This window comes from Python bivittatus, unplaced genomic scaffold (assembly GCF_059951505.1).
Source record: "Python bivittatus isolate LINGU-HERP-01145 unplaced genomic scaffold, Pbiv_v1 ctg000700_np1212, whole genome shotgun sequence".
NCBI classification, from domain to species: domain Eukaryota; kingdom Metazoa; phylum Chordata; class Lepidosauria; order Squamata; family Pythonidae; genus Python; species Python bivittatus.
Window position 1 is genome coordinate 63428283 of NW_028277098.1, and position 18614 is coordinate 63446896.

At 38.7% G+C, this 18614-nt stretch overlaps 1 protein-coding gene across 1 annotated transcript in view; it reads left to right on the forward strand.

Moving 5' to 3' along the window:
• Positions 1–18614, forward strand: part of IKBKE (inhibitor of nuclear factor kappa B kinase subunit epsilon) — a 44569-nt gene that overhangs the window by 10955 nt on the left and 15000 nt on the right. The window contains exons 8-14 of the mRNA XM_025171883.2: positions 985–1095; positions 1481–1660; positions 4181–4377; positions 5836–5900; positions 7423–7514; positions 13568–13669; positions 16495–16570. Of these exons, the coding sequence (XP_025027651.1) occupies positions 985–1095; positions 1481–1660; positions 4181–4377; positions 5836–5900; positions 7423–7514; positions 13568–13669; positions 16495–16570 (823 nt within the window). The remainder of the gene's footprint in view (positions 1–984; positions 1096–1480; positions 1661–4180; positions 4378–5835; positions 5901–7422; positions 7515–13567; positions 13670–16494; positions 16571–18614) is intronic.

Genomic DNA, 18614 nt, shown 5'->3' on the forward strand with positions numbered 1-18614 from the left:
GCTAAGACTTGACTATAACTCCAGCTGAGGAGTTTTCTCCATGACTCACAGCTTAGAGAGTCACCAAGGATAGGGTTAACTAAGCCTGTTACTTTGCACAAGAGTAGGCAATTGAAGCCTGCCTATAAAACAGAAGAAGAAAAAGAACTTTATGAAAAGTCATAATAATTCTAGATAAGAATCTTTAGAAGTAGACACAGCACATACAGAAAAAAGCACATAGGTTACATTGTTACAGGTATAGTGATATGGGTTAGAAATAAATAGCCATGATAAATTTTGTTTAAGCGAGAGTTAGTTTTGTACAATAAAACCCCCTTTGTAACAAAGGGAAGAAACCTTCACTCTTGCCTGTGGTCTGTACCCAGGGATGTCTATAGGGTATGGTCCCTGTAAGGGTGCAGTTGAAACCCCACGGCACACATAAAAGTGGGCAGAGCTTCAATCTCACCATCATGGCTGCCATCTTGACCTTTTTTTTTTCACCATATCCTGCAGACTTCCCTATCAGTTTCATTGATAAACCTGTTGCGTTCCTCTTTCCACAAACCTTTTGAGGGGACAGGGTCACCTCTAGTGTGTCTCCTCTCATCCATGCATATAGTCATGGGATGGGGAGATCTTTTATCAGATTAGTTTCCTCACTGCTAATAGGATAAGGGAAAGGGTGGTCTTGCCTGCAAGGAGTGTTTGTGTATGGCAGCAAGGGGGAAATAGAATAAAGCTTCTCTCCCATCCGGCAATTCTGACAAAGATCACAGTTTCCTGCTGGGAAATAGTGACCTGCTTAGCTTATAGCCAGTTCATCTCCCATCTCCCAGCAATGGAGTTCTCTTGTATTTCATGTCTTCTATATTCCTCAATCTTCTGTTTCCTGAGAGAGAAAGAAACAAACACAAGCTGGGCTTAAATGTGTTGCAGCATGGGGATCCTAGTATTTTTCTTTGCCGCCTCCTAAAGATGGGATGTTTCTTCACTGCCCAGGTATAAAATCACAACTGAGAAACCTTCTGGAGCCATAGCTGGAATCCAAGACCAAGAGAACGGGGCCATTGTGTGGTCCTATGAACTTCCAGTTGCATGCCGCCTTTCTGTGTGAGTAGTAAGGAAATGGATGGGCAAATGACTACAGGTGTTAAAATTACTCTGTAGTACAGTTTCTCCATAACCTTTGAGTTCTTTAGGCTGAGACCTAAGTATAATGATCACAGAGCAAATCCTTATGAACATAGAAGGGTTTCCTTCTAAGTAGAAATGGGTAAGTTTGCACTGCACATTTTCAAGGTTAGTTTACATATGTAATCTTCACTTGTTTTTTTTCCATCCAGTTATGTATTCAGGTATACACATTCATATGCATATAATTTGTGCCTTGAGTAATTGGGACATTTTGTTAAAAACATAAGGAGGCATGATGTATTGTAGTAATTCTAGCCAGTAATCATGTATCAAAATAACATCTGTGTTTTCTTCTCTGCAGTGGTTTGAAGCGTCAGCTTGTCCCAATTCTTGCAAACATCTTAGAAGCAAATCAAGTAGAATGCTGGGGATTTGATCAGTTTTTTGCTGAAACCAGTGACATCTTACATAGAACAATAATCCATGTGTTCTCTTTGCCGCAAGCTGTCATGCATTGGATCTACATCCACTCCTATAATACGTAAGAATTGTTGCTTGGAACAGAAAGGGCAGTAGGCTCTCTTCATCTTTGGAGTCCTTGGGGTTCTCTGAGCTTGGTTCTTTTCTTGCAAATGTTTCATTACCCAGCTAGGTAACATCTTCAGTGCTGGAGCACTCCACAGGGACTCCACTGTTCAACCCTGAGCTACACATACAGGTGAAACTCGAAAAATTAGAATATCGTGCAAATGTTCATTTACTGTATGTCAGTAAGGCAACTCAAAAGGTGAAACCAATATATGAGATAGACGCATTACATGCAAAGCGAGATATGTCAAGCCTTACTTTGGTATAATTGTGATGATTATGGCATACAGCTTATGAAAACCCCAAATTCACAATCTCAGAAAATTAGAATATTACATGACATCAATAACACAAGGATTGGAAATAGAACAATATCGGACCTCTGCAAAGTATAAGCATGCATATGTACTCAGTACTTGGTTTGGGCCCCTTTTGCAGCAATGACTGCCGCAATGCAGCATGGCATGGGTGCTATCAGCCTGTGGCACTGCTGAGGTGTTATGGAAGACCAGGATGCTTCAATAGCGGCCTTCAGCTCCACTGCATTGTTCAGTCTCATGTCCCTCATCTTTCTCTTGGCAATGCCCCATAGATTCTCTATGGGGTTCAGATCAGGCGAGTTTGCTGGTCAATCAAGCACAGTAATCCCATGGTCATTGAACCAGGTTTTGGTACTTTTGGCAGTGTGGGCAGGTGCCAAGTCCTGCTGGAAAATGAAGTCAGCATCCCCATAAAGCTCGTCTGCGGAAGGAAGCATGAAGTGCTCCAAAATCTCCTGGTAGACGGCTGCGTTGACCCTGGACTTAATGAAGCACAGTGGACCAACACCAGCAGATGACATGGCTCCCCAAATCAACACCGACTGTGGAACCTTCACACTGGACTTCAAGCATCGTGCATTGTGTGCCTCTCCATTCTTCCTCCAGACTCTGGGTCCTTGGTTCCCAAATGAGATGCAAAAGTTGCTCTCATCAGAAAAGAGGACTTTGGACCACTGAGCAACAGACCAGTTCTTTTTTTCTGTAGCCCAGGTAAGACGCTTCTGACGTTGTTTGTTGTTCAGGAGCGGCTTGACAAGAGGAATATGACATTTGAAGCCCATGTCCAGGATCCGTCTGTGTGTGGTGGCTCTTGATGCACTAACTCCAGCCTCAGTCCACTCCTTGTGAAAGTCCCCAATACTTTTGAATGCCCTTTTCTTGACAATCCTCTCCAGGCTGCGGTCATCCCTGCTGCTTGTGCACCATTTTCTACCACACTTTTCCTTTCCACATAACCTTCTATTGATGTGCTTTGATACAGCACTTTGGGAACATCCAACTTGTTTTGCAATTACCTTTTGGGGCTTTCCCTCCTTATGGAGGGTGTCAGTGATGGTTTTCTGCACAACTGTCAGGTCAGCAGTCTTTCCCATGCTTGTGATTCCTACTGAACCAGCCTGAGAGACCATTTAAAGGCTCAGGAACCCTTTGCAGGTGTTATGGATTCATTAGCTGATTAGAGTGGGACACTTTGAGCCTAGAATATTGAACCTTTTCACACTATTCTAATTTTCTGAGATTGTGAATTTGGGGTTTTCATAAGCTGTAAACCATAATCATCACAATTATACCAAAGTAAGGCTTGACATATCTCGCTTTGCATGTAATGCGTCTATCTCATATATTGGTTTCACCTTTTGAGTTGCCATACTGACATAAATGAACATTTGCACGATATTCTAATTTTTCGAGTTTCACCTGTATTCACCTCTATTGGTCTTCTCATCTTACATATAAGCCGGAGCTTATCTAATAACTGAAAAAGCATGTGAATCTAAAAGTGAGAATTATAGAGATTAGTATAATCTACTATAATTATCATAGAATTGCTTCTACTTTGCTGCTGCAGCTTTGTAGATAGTAATTGTCAATTTATAACTCTCAAGTGATTTTTTGCTTCTGGATTGTATTTATATCCTGTCTTGTAGCCTGCTTGCCTCTTATCACACACATTGGAAGTAAAAGAATACTTATTTAAAAATACCAAAAATCTAGCTCATATTAAAAAAAAAAAAAAAAGCAATGAATAGAATACCCCCAAATTACTGAGCTGCAAATCCTGGAATATTGCTGGCTGCATTGACATAACTTGCTTAAACTTGTCACTGAATTGACCCATTTTAAGGTGTTTGCCCAATATCTTGAACCATAAATTAACCAGATGGACTGAGTGCACAGAGTGCATTAAGCCATTAAAAAAAACTAACAAAACTTAGCATGTTGAGCAAATGCAACCATTAGGTCTTTACCTGACCTGATTAATGCAGTCCTGGAATAAGTTTCTGGAAGATGCAAACAAAACAAACTTATAGAACTTCCTTAAGAAGAACATTCTGAAGAGGTTGCCACTCCCTGACTTGGGATAAAGGAAGGATACAGATTCCTTGTATATGAAACCAGTCATCAATATTTTTCAACTTTGTCTTCTACAGAGCAACCGTATTTTTGGAAGAAGTCTTCAGACAAACAAATATGGCCCCTTATTGCCAAGAATATTTTTTTGAGGGCCAACTATTTGAAATGGAACCTAACCTGCAGGCTCAACATTTCCCCAAGACCACAGAAAATTGCCCTTTGATCATGTTCAGCACAGAAACAGAGGAGCCAATAGAAATGAGATACCTAGATCGTAAGTACATTTAGTCAGCTGCGACGGTGTCTTTAACAAACCATGACGACACCAAAGTTACAACATGGTCACAATGACTTCATTATGCAAATGCTGAGATTACATACTTGTATCATGATGTATGATGTCATCACATGGCTCATAATTTGCCTACCATTGCTTCAACCTCCCCCCCCCATGGACACATCTGATTCTTTTTGAGTGCAGTTAGTCAATCTGCTCCTCTGCTGTTCTCTTATCATTCCTAGGTAAGTTGGTATGTTTACTTCCCCAAAAAGGTAGTTTTATAACACAAAGGCAGGATCTAGGAAGCGCCCTGACACACTAAACTGAATTAATAAAAATCATATTCCATTTTTAATGTCCAAATTTATCTTTGAAATAGATTGGTTCTTGTTCTCAAAAGTGAGAGCAAGTTGTACAAAACATTTAACCAAGACGTTTTGCAACCCATCCCTTCTTCAACTGGAAACCTCGTATGCATTTCTTTCAAGCAGGCAAATTTCAGATATGCTGATTATGTTGTGGGGGATTGTTTGAACTAAGTGCAAAATAGTCTCTTGAAGTGTGAAGGAAATTACAGTAAATGTATTGTGGGAAAAACTAGAGAATGACTATAGATCAAAGATCCTATCAGCCTAAATTAAGGGTGAAGGAAAAGTTTGTTATTAATTGGAAGCCAGCAATGTGGTGATGAAACAATCTTGTAGATCAAAATTTTCCCTCCTTTAAAACATTGAGTTTTGTTTCCAGTCAGAGATAAGATACTAAGTCTGGTCTACTATCATTATCATAACCCTCTTTAGGCTTTCATTAGAATGTGAAAGTGGATAGAAAATGGGGTGCACACATTGCAGCTGCCTCTTTTTCTGAGAACAAAGTTCTGAAGAGGAGGTGTACTTATATTTGGTTGAACGTGAATATGCTATCTCAAATTCTGTTAGGGTCCCAAGTCACATAGAGATTTGTACTTGCGTACAAGCATGTGCAACTACAGCAATTCTTCATATTGCCCAGATAGACAAGTAGAGGTCAGAAAAAGTAGCAGGTAAGGCTTTGTGGGCTGTTCCATCCTATATCCATTTGCAGGTCCCCACAAATTCAGACAAATGCTTGAAGGGAACTATTAATGGAGGGTTATAGATACACTACTTGTATGTAGCATTATCTGTAAACTATATAGTGTGGGCACTAGATGTCACTGCAGCTCCACAAGTACAGAATTTCTTTCATAATGGGCAAATTTTGCATGAATGGTCACTATGGCAGTCTTTCCTAATTTGCTTCTTTTCAGATGCCTTAGATCAAAACTCCCATTATCCCAAGTCGTCATGGCCACCTCAGAGAATATGACTGTATTGGTTGAATGTAGATGATGATGATGATGAAGAAGAAGAAATTATTTGTAATCTTGGAGAAAGGTATCATGTACACTTTAATTTCTTTTCTTTTCTCCAGCATCTTTGGAATTCCCCAAATTCCTCCCCAAAGTCGATGTCCTAACAGATTGCAGCACAGCAAAGGTATATTTTTGTTCCGTAATGAAAAAAAAATCACCTATTTTTCACCTATATTCACCAATGTAGGAATGGAAGGGTTTTGACTGATGGGCCCAAGTCCAGAAGCTTAAAATTCAGCAATAGCTGGAAGAAGAAATGGATTTCTTGAGCTGTTCTTCCTCTGCTGTTACTTTTTTGATAGGACTTTTACTCAAGATGATCTGTTTGACAGCCTTTGGTCAGAGAGGGAAAGGTGAAAAATATCAATATGAACCCCAAGAGGCTCACATGACAAGAAAGGGGGCAAAGCAGTGGGGAAACAATGTCCAAATCAACTCCACACCTAACTGTATCTGTCTTGCCCCCAGGGTTGACTGCATACTAAAACCATAAGCAATATAAACCCTGCTGAGTGAATCAAAGTTAACTAGTTGCCAGAACAATGATAGACAATAAGCTGGGTACGTATGTTACATTGTGGTCTGTTTCCCACATGCATAATTCATTCTTAAGGTTTTGCTTCTATGAAAGTGGAACACAGTGCTTGGGTTAAGAATATGTCCCCCTTTAAAATATGTTATAAGTGAAAATTAACACAGGAGGAGATGAGTGTTTGAAAACTTCTTCACATATGTTAGTGATAGCTGTAAGGAATAAATTACCTCCTTCGTAATGGCTGGCATTTAGACAAAAGTGGATTATTTCCATGTTGATGTAGTAAATTTGCACCAGGCAAGTTAAGTTTTAACATGTTTTGTGATGGTTGGCAAGACTGTATTAGGTTAAAAAAGGGAGTTATTTCTTTCTGCTTCTTCAAAGAAACCACATGTTTACACTTGAATAAGAATGTGTCACATAATATATCAAATTGGGCACAACATTATTTATTAATTTGTGAAGGGTGAGACCAAGTCTTCTTTCCTGCATGATCCATGTATGTGGAGGACAAGAAGCTGGTTTCAAAGAGGCAGGGAGTGAAGACTGAAAAAACTTTCTGTTCCTCCCTCTTCATCTTTGCTTTGCTGCACCCTACTATCACTCATCCTAAACTAGCCAACTCCTCTGTGCTATGGATCTTTCTGAACAGGCTATAGGAGGGAATAACCTGTGCTGACTTGCTTGTCCCTTTCTTCTGCAGCAATGCCTTTCCGTTTCTATAACTCATCTTTCCATTTCCATGTCCCATCTTCTGCTGCACTTTCCCATTGTATTTGTTGCTTGTGTATGATTTGGACCATGCCTATGAAATATTTAAGACAGATGTCTGGAAAAGCTTTTGGTTATAGATGATAACATATCATGGGGTATATGTGGAAAACTTTGAATTTTTACGAGGTACTATTTGATCTTCAAACACAAACACATTGAAACTACACTTTTCACAACTTTTAATACAGTTTGTAACTGGGGAAAAAAAGACAAAATCCTGGTGTATTAGGGAAAAGGACACATAAAAACACATTATGGGTAGAAAATCATGTCCATTCTTTGTTGCGACCTCCAACTGCATACTGTGCAATCACACGTTATTTATTTTATGCTGCAGGATGTCTTAACAGCAACTCACCAGACCCTGAGGATATCTCATTCATTTCTGCAGTGTCAAGAGCTCATTGTCAGAGGTTTGTATTGGATAAGGTAAGTAAAATGGCTCCTGCTTCTGCTTTGTCATCAAGAAATCAGGAATTATCTAGAGTTGGTTAAGATGCCTCAGCCTTGAAACATCTTAAATATCTTCTGATTGGCTTTGAAACATCTTAAGTATCTTCTGATTGGCCTTGAAATTTGTAATATCTTCTCATCTCTCTAAATAGCTTATGGCATGCAGATTTCCATACTAGTGTATTGGTCATGTGTCATATACTGAGGCAGGAAGTACTCTCAACAGCTTGATTAATCTGATGGCTTACTATGAGTGCAGCAGACATCTTCATTGGGAGTCCTCTGTTTTTCTCCTTTCTCCTATATCTGATTATCACATGAATGGGATCAGGATAACGTTGGCTTATTCACCCCACACACAAAGTGCTGTTTCTGGTTCATAATTGTATACATTTCTGCATGAATAGAATCCTGGAACCTAAGCAAATACAATTTCTCTTTCTAGTTGTGAAACTGTTCCAGACCCTCAAATTATGTTGTAATTAAGCTAGATAAAAAGTTCCCATTGGCTCCAATTGAAGACTTTTTCCAAGCCTAGCTTCTCTGGGGCACACAGGCTGACTGGGAACTCTGAAGAGTTCTTGGTTTCCTACCAAAGAATATCAGTTCCATAGTTTGGAAAGTGCTGTTCAATCTAGTGCTGCCTTAAGGGTCATATATAGTTTTGGTTTGGAGTACATTTTAACAGTTTAGAGCAGTGTTTCTCAATCTTGGAAACTTAAGATGTATGGACTTCAGCTCCCAGAATTTCCCAGGCAGAATGCTGGCTAGGGAATTCTGGGAGTTGAAGTCCACACTTAAAGTTGCTGAGGTTGAGAAACACTGGTTTAGAGTGTTAAACCCATTGCAATCCTATCTAAATAGATACAGATTTGCTATAAAATCCACAAACTGGTAGCTTCCTGTTGGATTACCTGGGCTTTCCTTGGAAACAGTCCAGAAATTTAACTAGTCCAAAATAGGAGATATGATTATTACCTAGGTTTCATTAGTAAACTCCTACTATGCCTAAGCTGTCATAATGGTCACTTCTAAGTTGTTTGAGCCCAGTTCAGAGCTTTCAAGCCTTAAGAGGCTCTGTCGCAGGTTACCTGAAGAATCACCTCCTCTCATATATGTTTTCCTAGATTCTAAGATCATCTTGAGAACTCCTCTGGATCCTCCTCCCAGAGACAGTAAGCTCATTGGTTATTAGATAGAGGATCTTTCATCCCAGGAAAGCTCACCAGGTGATCTTCTTACTGCCAGTTTAAGATTTTTTAAAAAAATTTCCTGGCCTTTGTATTTTTATTACATTGAAAGCTTTTTAGATCTTTACAACAAAGAGTCCTGTGGCATCTGAAAGAGTAACAAATATGTTATGATGTATGTTTTATGGATCATGAACTGATCCACAAAAGCATATGTAATAATAAATGTGTTAATTTTTGATGTGCCATAAAAGTTTTTGTTGCATTTTCTGCACACAACTGATATGGCTTCTCCTCTGAAAAGGAGTTAATCTTTAAATGGTTTTATTCTTTTATTCCACTGCCCTTTTAGATTTAATATTTTAATGTTACTGTGAATTGCTATGCAAATAAACTTAATTCTTGGGCAATATATAAACACTACAAAGGAATGAACAAATATAGAATGTATAAACTCAATAGGCAATAAGTAAAAGCATACAATTGGTATGTAACATAAGGTAATTGACTCATATGGAAGGACCTCTGGCAAGGACTTTGAAGATTTATGTAAAATGAATGATAACTCTTAAATCACCTTTTCATTCCTTCTCGCTAAGTTTGTTTTCAGTCTAGTTGAGGGGATATTGTAAGTTTGCTTCACATTGCAGAAAAAGACAAATAACATACAAATTGGAATACTGATTATATTTGTGCAGACATTCATATTGACCTGAAACCTATAGATGGAAACAGTGTCTAGAATTGTCATTGTTTCCAACATGTCAGGAATTATTTTCTGAATATAAAATGTGGAAATGAGGCAGAGAGATGATCATGTGGTTATTGTGGGAAGTGGTAGCTGAGCTAAAGGAAACTTCATCCAAAAAACAGACCAGAAACAATTCTCTGTGTATTTTGTGGAGAATCTAGTTAACTATTAATAAAGGCATTCTAAGAATAGTCCCTTGTAACTTAAACATAAAAATGTTTGTGCTAATATTGCAAAAAAGACTTTAGATCAGTGGAAATTTTACTTGTACTCCTTTTCTATGTAGGATAATTGCCTTGCTAAATAGAACTGCTTTAATTGCATATTTATCCTAGAACAGCAATAGCCAGTGCTCAAAATTGGACTGGAGATGGTGTTACCTCTTAGTAACCACATAGATAGACCTTCTCCAGGATGGTATATCTCCAACCTGGCTTTTTAGGCCTCAATGATACACTGATTACTATTGTAATTTAGTTAATCCACCTTCCTGCTGGTCATCCTCTTCTTCTCTTCCCTTCCATTTCCCCAGCATTATGAACTTCTCAAAGGAGCTGGGTTTTAGTATAATATGTCCAAAATATGATAATTTGAGTCTGATCATTTGTTTGTTTTCTTGGCTGCTCATCATATTCTCAAAAGATTTCTCCAACACCAAAGTTCAAAAGCATCAGTACTCTTTCTGTCTTCCTTTTTCAAAGTCTGAATTTCACATCCATAAAGTATCACAGGAAAAAACATTGTTTGCGTGACTCTGATCTTTGTAAGTATAGATACATCATAGTTTCTGAATACTTTTTTCAAAGCCTCCATTGCTACCCCACCAAGTGCTAGTTGGTAGTGTATTTCTTGACTGCTGGTTCTTTTACTGTTCATAATTGGTCCTGTGTCCATCACTTCAGTGTCTTCTTCACAAGCTGGTTGCTGTGCCTGTTTTTATTAGTGTGGTCTTAATCATAGTCTCATTTTTACACTGTGCTCCTTGATTTTCATTGTAGAGCTTGCAGATCCTTTGCAATTTTAGCTATCAAAGTAGTGTAATCATATAGCACAGGTTATTGAGGACAATTAGAAATTTTGGGATTCTCATTTTCCTAAAGATATTCCACAGCTTGACCTGGTCAACACAGTAGAGGTCTTTTGTAATCAATGAAGCACATGTTGACTTGGTATTCTTTGGCTTTCTCAGTTATCCAGTGTGCATCATGTCTCTTGTTGCTTGGCCTTTTCTAAAACCTCCTTGAACATCCTGCATTTCCCTTTTCATGTAGGGTTCTAATCTATATTGGATGATCCTAAGTATTATTTTGCTAGCATGTGAAATTGATGGTATTATATGATAGTCTGTACACAGTTAAGTCTATTTTCTCTGAGATTGGTATTTCCAATCTGTTGACCACTATATAGTTCTCCAAATTTGCTGACGTAGTTTGGTTAGAACCTTTACTGATTCTTCTTCTGTTGTTTGCCATATTTCTGTAGATACTCCATCAATTTCTGTAGCCTTCCAATTTAGTAATTACCAAAATGCTGTTTCAGAGACTGTTGTAAATAGGGAATATCTTCTAAGGTATCTTGCACGTTGATATGCCCACTGTATACAATCCCAGTATATTCCTTCCAACTTTCTTTGATCTTGTTTGATCTTTAGTTATTATCCATATGTTGGTGTCCTTTACTTATCAATTTAAGGTTGGAACCTGATTCTGAGTTCAGAGATCTCTGGGAAAGCTTTCCTTGTCTTTCTGTTGTTTCCATCTTTGTTGCCTTTATAATACTGCTTTGTAATACTGCTTCTTGCCTCTTCTAACAACTCTCTGAAAATCTATGTAAAGTCCCTTCCTGGCTTTGACTTGTCTTTTTGGCAATTTCTACCATCTATTCTGTCATCCAGTTTCTTTCTTGGTCTTTGGCAGTCTCTTTTCACATTCATCCTTAACAACTAATTTGATTTCATTCCATAGTTCCTCTGATTTCCTATCAAGGGGTTTCAGGTAATTCCTGATGTTCTTGTTGAAAATGGTAGGTATATGCTCAAGAACCTATTGTGGAAATTGGTTGGCTTTGTTTTGCTTTAGCTTGACTTGGAATTTACATATGAGCAGTTTGTGATCTTTTTCACAATCAGACCCTTGCTATGTCTTTGCTGTTATAACTGAGCTCGTTTACCTCCTTGCACCAATAATATAGTCAGTTTGATTTCAGTGTTCTCCATTTGATGATGTCCGTGCATATAGGTGTCATTTGTTTGAAGAATGTGTTAACAATGAAGAAATCATTGAATTGGCAGTTATTTTTCAGCTTTATTTCTTTTCTCTATGCCATACAGTCCAACTATGTTTTCCTCCTTACTATTTCCAACTTTGGCATTCCAATCTCCAACCACGAGCAGTTCATCTTGCTTGCAAATTCTGTTGATTTCTCATTGAACTTGACCATAAAACTCATAAACCTCCTTTTCTTCTGCATCAGTGGTTGGAGCATGAACTTGGATAACTATCTTATTAAAGGGTTGTCCATGAATTATTGATGTTATTCAGTCATTGGCTGTATTGTACCCAAATAGTGTCTTTGCTTTATTATTCCTGACTATGAAAGCAATGCTGAATAAAATAGTATGATGTTCTAACTGAAAGTGTCTAACTCTAGTCCATTTCAATTCACTAATGCCCTAAGATGTCAGTGTGTAGTTAATTTATTTAATCTTTCACTGTGCAGGTCTTTCCCAGGTTCGTGCTTCTTATATTCTATGTTCCTGCTATATTTTCTGTCTTTGCAGCTTTGGGTTTTCTTTTCCTGCCTGACAACAGACATCCTGAGGGCTTTAATCTAACTATGTCATAAATACCATTAGTACTCTGAAAAAGTACTCTTCGTCAGTAGCATATTAAGTGCCATTTGACCTGAGAAGTCCATTATCTGACACTATTTGGTTATGTTGCTTGGTCACCATTTTAGATTTTGTATTTATATATTGTTGAGGTTTAATGTTAATGTGCGTTTTCTGGGGGGGGGTGTTATTGTTTATTTTTTATGTTGTATGCTGTGATGGAATGGTTTGGTGAAGGCCGTGCTCAGGGAGATAAGCATTTCCTTAGCCCCCAGCAGGAGCGTGGGAAGCTCAAGAGGATGAGACTGGCACCACCCTAAGGAATTCGCGGTATTTGCTTGCTGGCTTGAGAAGTTTAGATTGAGTCTGGCAGGATTGATGTCAGGTTCAGCCCAAAGAACTCCACAGGACAGTACAGGTCTAGTTTGATAGCTTTTATTAGCTTTCACCCACAAGACAGAATCTCGCCAGACTGAATCTAAACTTCTCAAGCCAGCAACCAAACACCGCGAATTCCTTAGGGTGGTGCCAGTCTCATCCTCTTAACCTTCCCACGCTCCTGCTGGGGGCTAAGGAAATGCTTATCTCCCCGAGTGCAGCCTTCACCAAACCATTCCATCACATCATCTGCCCAGAGTCACACTGAGTTGGGCGGCCTTATACATCTTATAAATAAATATCAGCATTCTAATTCTAATAATATTGTCTATCCATATGGTTTTCTTCATAAAATATAGGAGTGATTTATAATTGGCTTCTCCCACATAGAATGAAATTATTCCTTTGCTGTCTGCCTCCAGCATTTTCTTACATCGTTGCTGTGTGATGTAGGTGCCTGCTTTAGCTGAACCACTAGGATGACCTTCGCACCCTGAGTGTCCCTACTGGCAATATACACTCTTGGAGTACCCTCCTGGTGCTCTTATCTTATCCCTTCTGTTTTATCAGCAACTGTAGTCTTTATTTATTTTAAATGTTAGGGGGTTGTGAATCACAGTTGGCAAAGAAAAGTATGAGGGCGGCGCTCCACGTGTCTTCCTTGTGGTGACACCCATAGGCATCTAGTAGGCAATAGGGGGAATTCTTTTTTTCTCCTTTTAGTTAATTGGTTTCTCTGTTGTCAAGAGAAGTAAATATTTTTTTAAGGGATGAATGCTCAGTAAAATCAGGACCTATTAATTTTATAGGAGGAACACAGGCTTGTACAAGTGATCTGAGGCTGCCAAGCATAACAAGCTGCTTTGTTTCTCTTGTGTAGTGGAAGCCTGAAAGTAGAATGCCTGCAGATTCTAGAGAAGAAAGAAACCATGGTTGCCGCACTTCATTGCTTGCAACAAGAAGAAGTGAAGGTCCTAGGGCTGTAAGTGTTGCTCTTCAGTGCATGTGTGATCCTCTACTAGTGCGCATTATACACTAGGAATGGGTTCTGCAGAGAGACTCTTATGTCCAGGAAAACACTTGGAATTCTATATGGGGCTGTTTCAGCTATTAGGCTAAAACTGTACTTTTTAAGATTTTATGAACTTCCCTTTTTTCATCAGTGTTCCTTTTTTCATTCTGCTTGTACTACTTATTTCTCTTTTGTGTAGATGCGCTATATTTTTCTGAGAAGGTGCAAAGAGATTTCTTCTCACATTGCAGTCTGGATTTGAATTTTTAAAGATATATATATTTGTGGAAACAGGAACTATTGGCTATATGTATTCTGACAAACTCTTCCTTGATCATTTTAAAGGAAGGTTATCTTTCATTTGTTTGACTCAGTAAAGAGTGCAATGTGTTGTGTGCCCCTTTGCACAGGAAGAACTTTTGAGTAATGCTGATCTGAGAATTGCTTCAGAATTTGGCTTTCTTGTGATCTAAGGTTTTTGACTGGTAGCAAATCAAAAGCAGTACATTCTTAAAGACTGCAGACTCTACACACACTGTGGTCCTCAGGCAGGTATTTTTTCTACAGCTTCTACTTGTGTATCAAAATCATGCACATATTAACTTTGTGTTTAGTTTGTGACTTATTTTCCTGGGCAGAATATTTTTCCTCACTTTAGTTCAAGCTGGAAGAAGAACAAAGCTCCCACATCCAAAGCAGTCACTCTGAGTGTTGCTTGAATGGAAAGCAGCTGGAAGGGTGTGCAACAGAAGGTTGCAGTGCTCCAACAAAAACAAAATTCCTCGTCTAATGACGTTTAGCTTTCCATCTTTTTCTCTAGTCTGTATCCTAGAAAATTTCTCTAGCTCCTCCATTTTGCACAGTTTTGTTTTCCTTTAATGCATTTTTGTCAGTAAACATCTTCCTTTAAAAGCTGCTGCTTAGTCACTGGAACATAAATGCTCAGTCAATAACTCCTCTCCAAATTTTGGGTGTATCCCCAGAGTTTCTCCACATTTTGCCTCCAGATTTTTCAATTTGCCTGAGTGGGATAATGAAAATTAAAATTATGGGTGCGATCCTCTTAACTACATTTAATTTGATTTTCAAAATGTTTAAAGTAAAATTAAATCAACATTTGTTTTTATCCTGATCCTGCCTGTTTTTGGAGTGCAGACCCCAGGCACATCAGTTAAAGAAAGGTGCAGCCCTTTGCTCAAAAAATGTTCCACATTCCAGTAGCAGAGCATCCTTTTCAATCTGATGTGCTAGGATTCCAGCTGTCATCATGCTAATGACCTTTCTGGCTAGGAATAATGGAAGTCATAGTCTTAAAATATTGGATGACATTATACTTGAATTATATACTTGAGGCTTTTCTGGCTGGCTCTCATCTCAAAGGGATTAGGAGCCCTATCTCAATAGATTCAGTTTGTATTCTTCAAGTAGAAAAACTTATTGTGATTTTTGGCATTCTGCTGAGCTCAGCCAAGAAAGACTGATGACTTGTGATCCACATTCAGTGTGAGATTGTCTCCCTAAATAAATAAATAAATAAATAAACAAACAAACATATACATATACATATACATATTCAGAAAAGCATGCCTGCCTGCATGTATGTGTATGTGTATGTGTATGTACGTATGTGTATGTATGTGTATGTATGTATGTGTGTGTGTGTGTGTGTATATATATATATATATATATATATATAAATATATACACGTATACATATACATATATGCATGCTTTTCTGAAATGTATCCGGCTTGCCCATTGGTGTCATATGTTATTAACCAGCAAGATGGAAAAGCCCTGAGATCAGATTTTCCATAACCAGAAGCTATTAATGTTTACTAAGTACATCAGGAGTTGCTGATCTTTATTGCTATCTTGTGCCAAGACCCTTAAGGACAAAGAGAGGCCCTGGATATAGTTGAGATGAGAAGGGATAAAAAACAACCAGCCTTTCTGAGGAGCATTGGCAGGAACAGAGGAGTTGGATTGAGAAGAAACTAAGGGAGTAGCTCTCACTAGTTTAGTTTCTTAGGTTCTGTATTACAGAATTCAACAAGTCAGAGGACAGCGCTGCCTTTTTTGCATTGGACAAATAAGGAAAAGAAGACTTATGCCTTATTTTTTTTAAAGGCAACACTGAGAAGATGCCATCATATATCAGGAAATATACTCAGTGCCCTCATATGCTAGGAAATGACTCAATAAATTGGTATTTCTGGGTTCCCTGTTTCTTCCTCATGGCTTTGCTGCATTTTTCTGGCTCCCAAATTCAGACATCTCACCTCATTTGTCCCTGTTTCCCTTCTGTTTGTTCTCTACCTAACATTCTTAAAACTTGGCTTTCCTTTCCCCTCACTTGTATGTATATCTAAATTTCTTTCCCCTTTGCTTGCAAACAGCAATTAAATGCTCCTAGGAAGGGGGGAGCTCAGCACCACCAGGGCAGCCAGTGCCCACTGCAGTCAAGAGAGTTAGGCAGGCATTCATTGGCTAGCCCAGTGTTTCTCAACCTTGACGACTTTTAAGATGTGTGGACTTCAACTCCCAGAATTCAACTTCAGAAGAGTTGAAGTTCACACATCTTAAAGTTGCCAAGGTTGAGAAACACGGGGCTAGTGAAATACATCTCTTTCCCCATATGTTCTGAAAACTCTTTACAACCGTTCTTTTGACGGTCTAGTAAGTTTCTTGTATACACTGAATACTTTTTTTTTTGTTCCCATTAGTTTACAAATCTACTGATTGACTGATTAAAACTGGCTGCCCTTGTTCTTCTTGTTCTTTTCCCATAATAGGTATGAGACTACTGTTGAAGATGGCGAGGTTCCAGAGATGAAAAGTCTATCTGAAGTGAAAGCAAGGCTTCAAGCTGTAAGTTGCTCCCATTAACCACCTTTTAATAGCACCTGAGAGTGCTCTCTAGTCCCTTTTGTTTCAAAAGAACAAATCTGACAGTTTGGGAAAGGGAGAGGGGTGCAAAATGACTGGTTATCACAGGCATGTTAGAAAACAGCATCCGTGATCCCCTGACTGATGATCATAGCATGACTGCAGTAATTTTATTGATGATAAAATCATAGCACGTGAGTTTCCGTGCCTGTACAATTTTTATCAGACCCTCCTATCAAGCCTTGTGCCAGGGAGACCGAAGATAATTGAACACTGTAGAACTTCCATGTGTCTACTCAACTTATTTCTTGAAATAAAAAGCCATTTTAATAGTGTTGTAAAATTACTGTGGGTGACTTCCAGTTTAATTTGCACTTAGCACATTCCCAGTCACTCCCTGTATCCAGATCAGAGCAAGCACACAGACTGCTCAGTTTAGCCAGCAAAGAATATAGCTTGAAGTTTATTTATTAAACATCAGCAAACATCAAAAACAGTTAATTGGCAAAACAGGAGACTCTTGCTCTTTTTTTGCCCACCACTAGTGTTAAAACTTCATGTCTGAAAAGGTTTTGCCTGCTGCAGATGTAACTGATTAGTGGGCAAACACTTTTTGGTGGGCAAAAAAGGAACAAGAGCCAAACAGGACCAAAGGCAGGCAAAAGCAGGGAGAAGCAGACATGGACACCAGGCAAGAGATAAAAGGGCAGAAGAGTTAATAACAAATGTATATGTATGTGTGTGTGTGTTTGTATAAATAAATAAAATCAAAAGGCACACAACTTTCCAGAGCCACTGTGGGTGATTAGCACGGACACCCCCAAACTATGTGTCTAACAGTAGCAAAATAGAGATGGAAAGAAGGATGGCAGCTGATCCCTCCTTGATTCTACACCATGAAAGGAAACTGTTTGGTGGATGAGGATGATGTATCTGACAAATAATGCCTAGCCTTTATAGAATATACGGGTGAGGATCTCTGTCCCAACAGATGTTGCTGAATTAAAATTCTGAGCAATTCCAACTAGTATTGCTAATGGGGAGGGATGCTGTGACTTTAGCAGCATAACATCTGAAGAGCAACTGGTTTCTCCCCCTTGAGGTAATAGATTTTAGTGTTCCTAGTTCTTCATACTTTGCAATGGTTCTCACGTGCAGAACTGAGTCAAAGAGGATAATGGCTTGCGTTGGCTCATCTCATAAGCCCGGGGCTAGGAGTGATTTGGACTAGGTGCTTCTTCTGGGTGATACAGTTTATAGTAATAAGGTAGGCTTTAGTGTGACTGATGCAGCATGAAAACTGTTGCAACATCACAACCTTACACTCTGACTCTTCCCCATGCCATTATTTATTTCTTATTAATCATTGTTTATTTCAATCAATTTATAGGGCTGCCCATCTGTCAACAGCAATTCTGGATGGCTAACATAAAATTTGATCTCAATAAAAACTACCATTAACAACAATAACAATATACAAATAATGGCAGCTGAAGATCACTAACAATTACTACAGTAACATCCTTCTGTTGGACCTAGTGAGGCAGGTTGAAACAGTTGGGAGAACTAGATAATGCTTTTTTTGAGGAGGACTCAAAATGTGGGCTTTTCCAGTGTGATCTAGGCTTCTCCCATTAGTCTAGATGGGAAAGAATGGTGATGCAATAGTTCTTATGCTAATTAGTGGAGTAATGATAAAATCAGCTTCTAGCCGTTATGAGCATTTCAAAAGTATAAGGTAACTATTTTTGTTCCAAATATGGTGGATGGGCAGCTCAATTTAGCAGTATATCACTACTTCTGCACATCAAATTATGCAGATTTGCAATGTACTCTTCTTTTGGTTCAGAGAAATTGTCTCAGTTCAGATAATGTTACCTCATCTTAAAAGCCAAAATGTGTAAAACACATGTGCTTGCATGTGCTTTCCTTCTTGATATCCTGCACTGAGCCCCTTATAATAAAGTGGTTTTCAATGTGGGCCATATGCCCCCCAGGGGGCCACGCTATATTTCTAGGGGGCCAC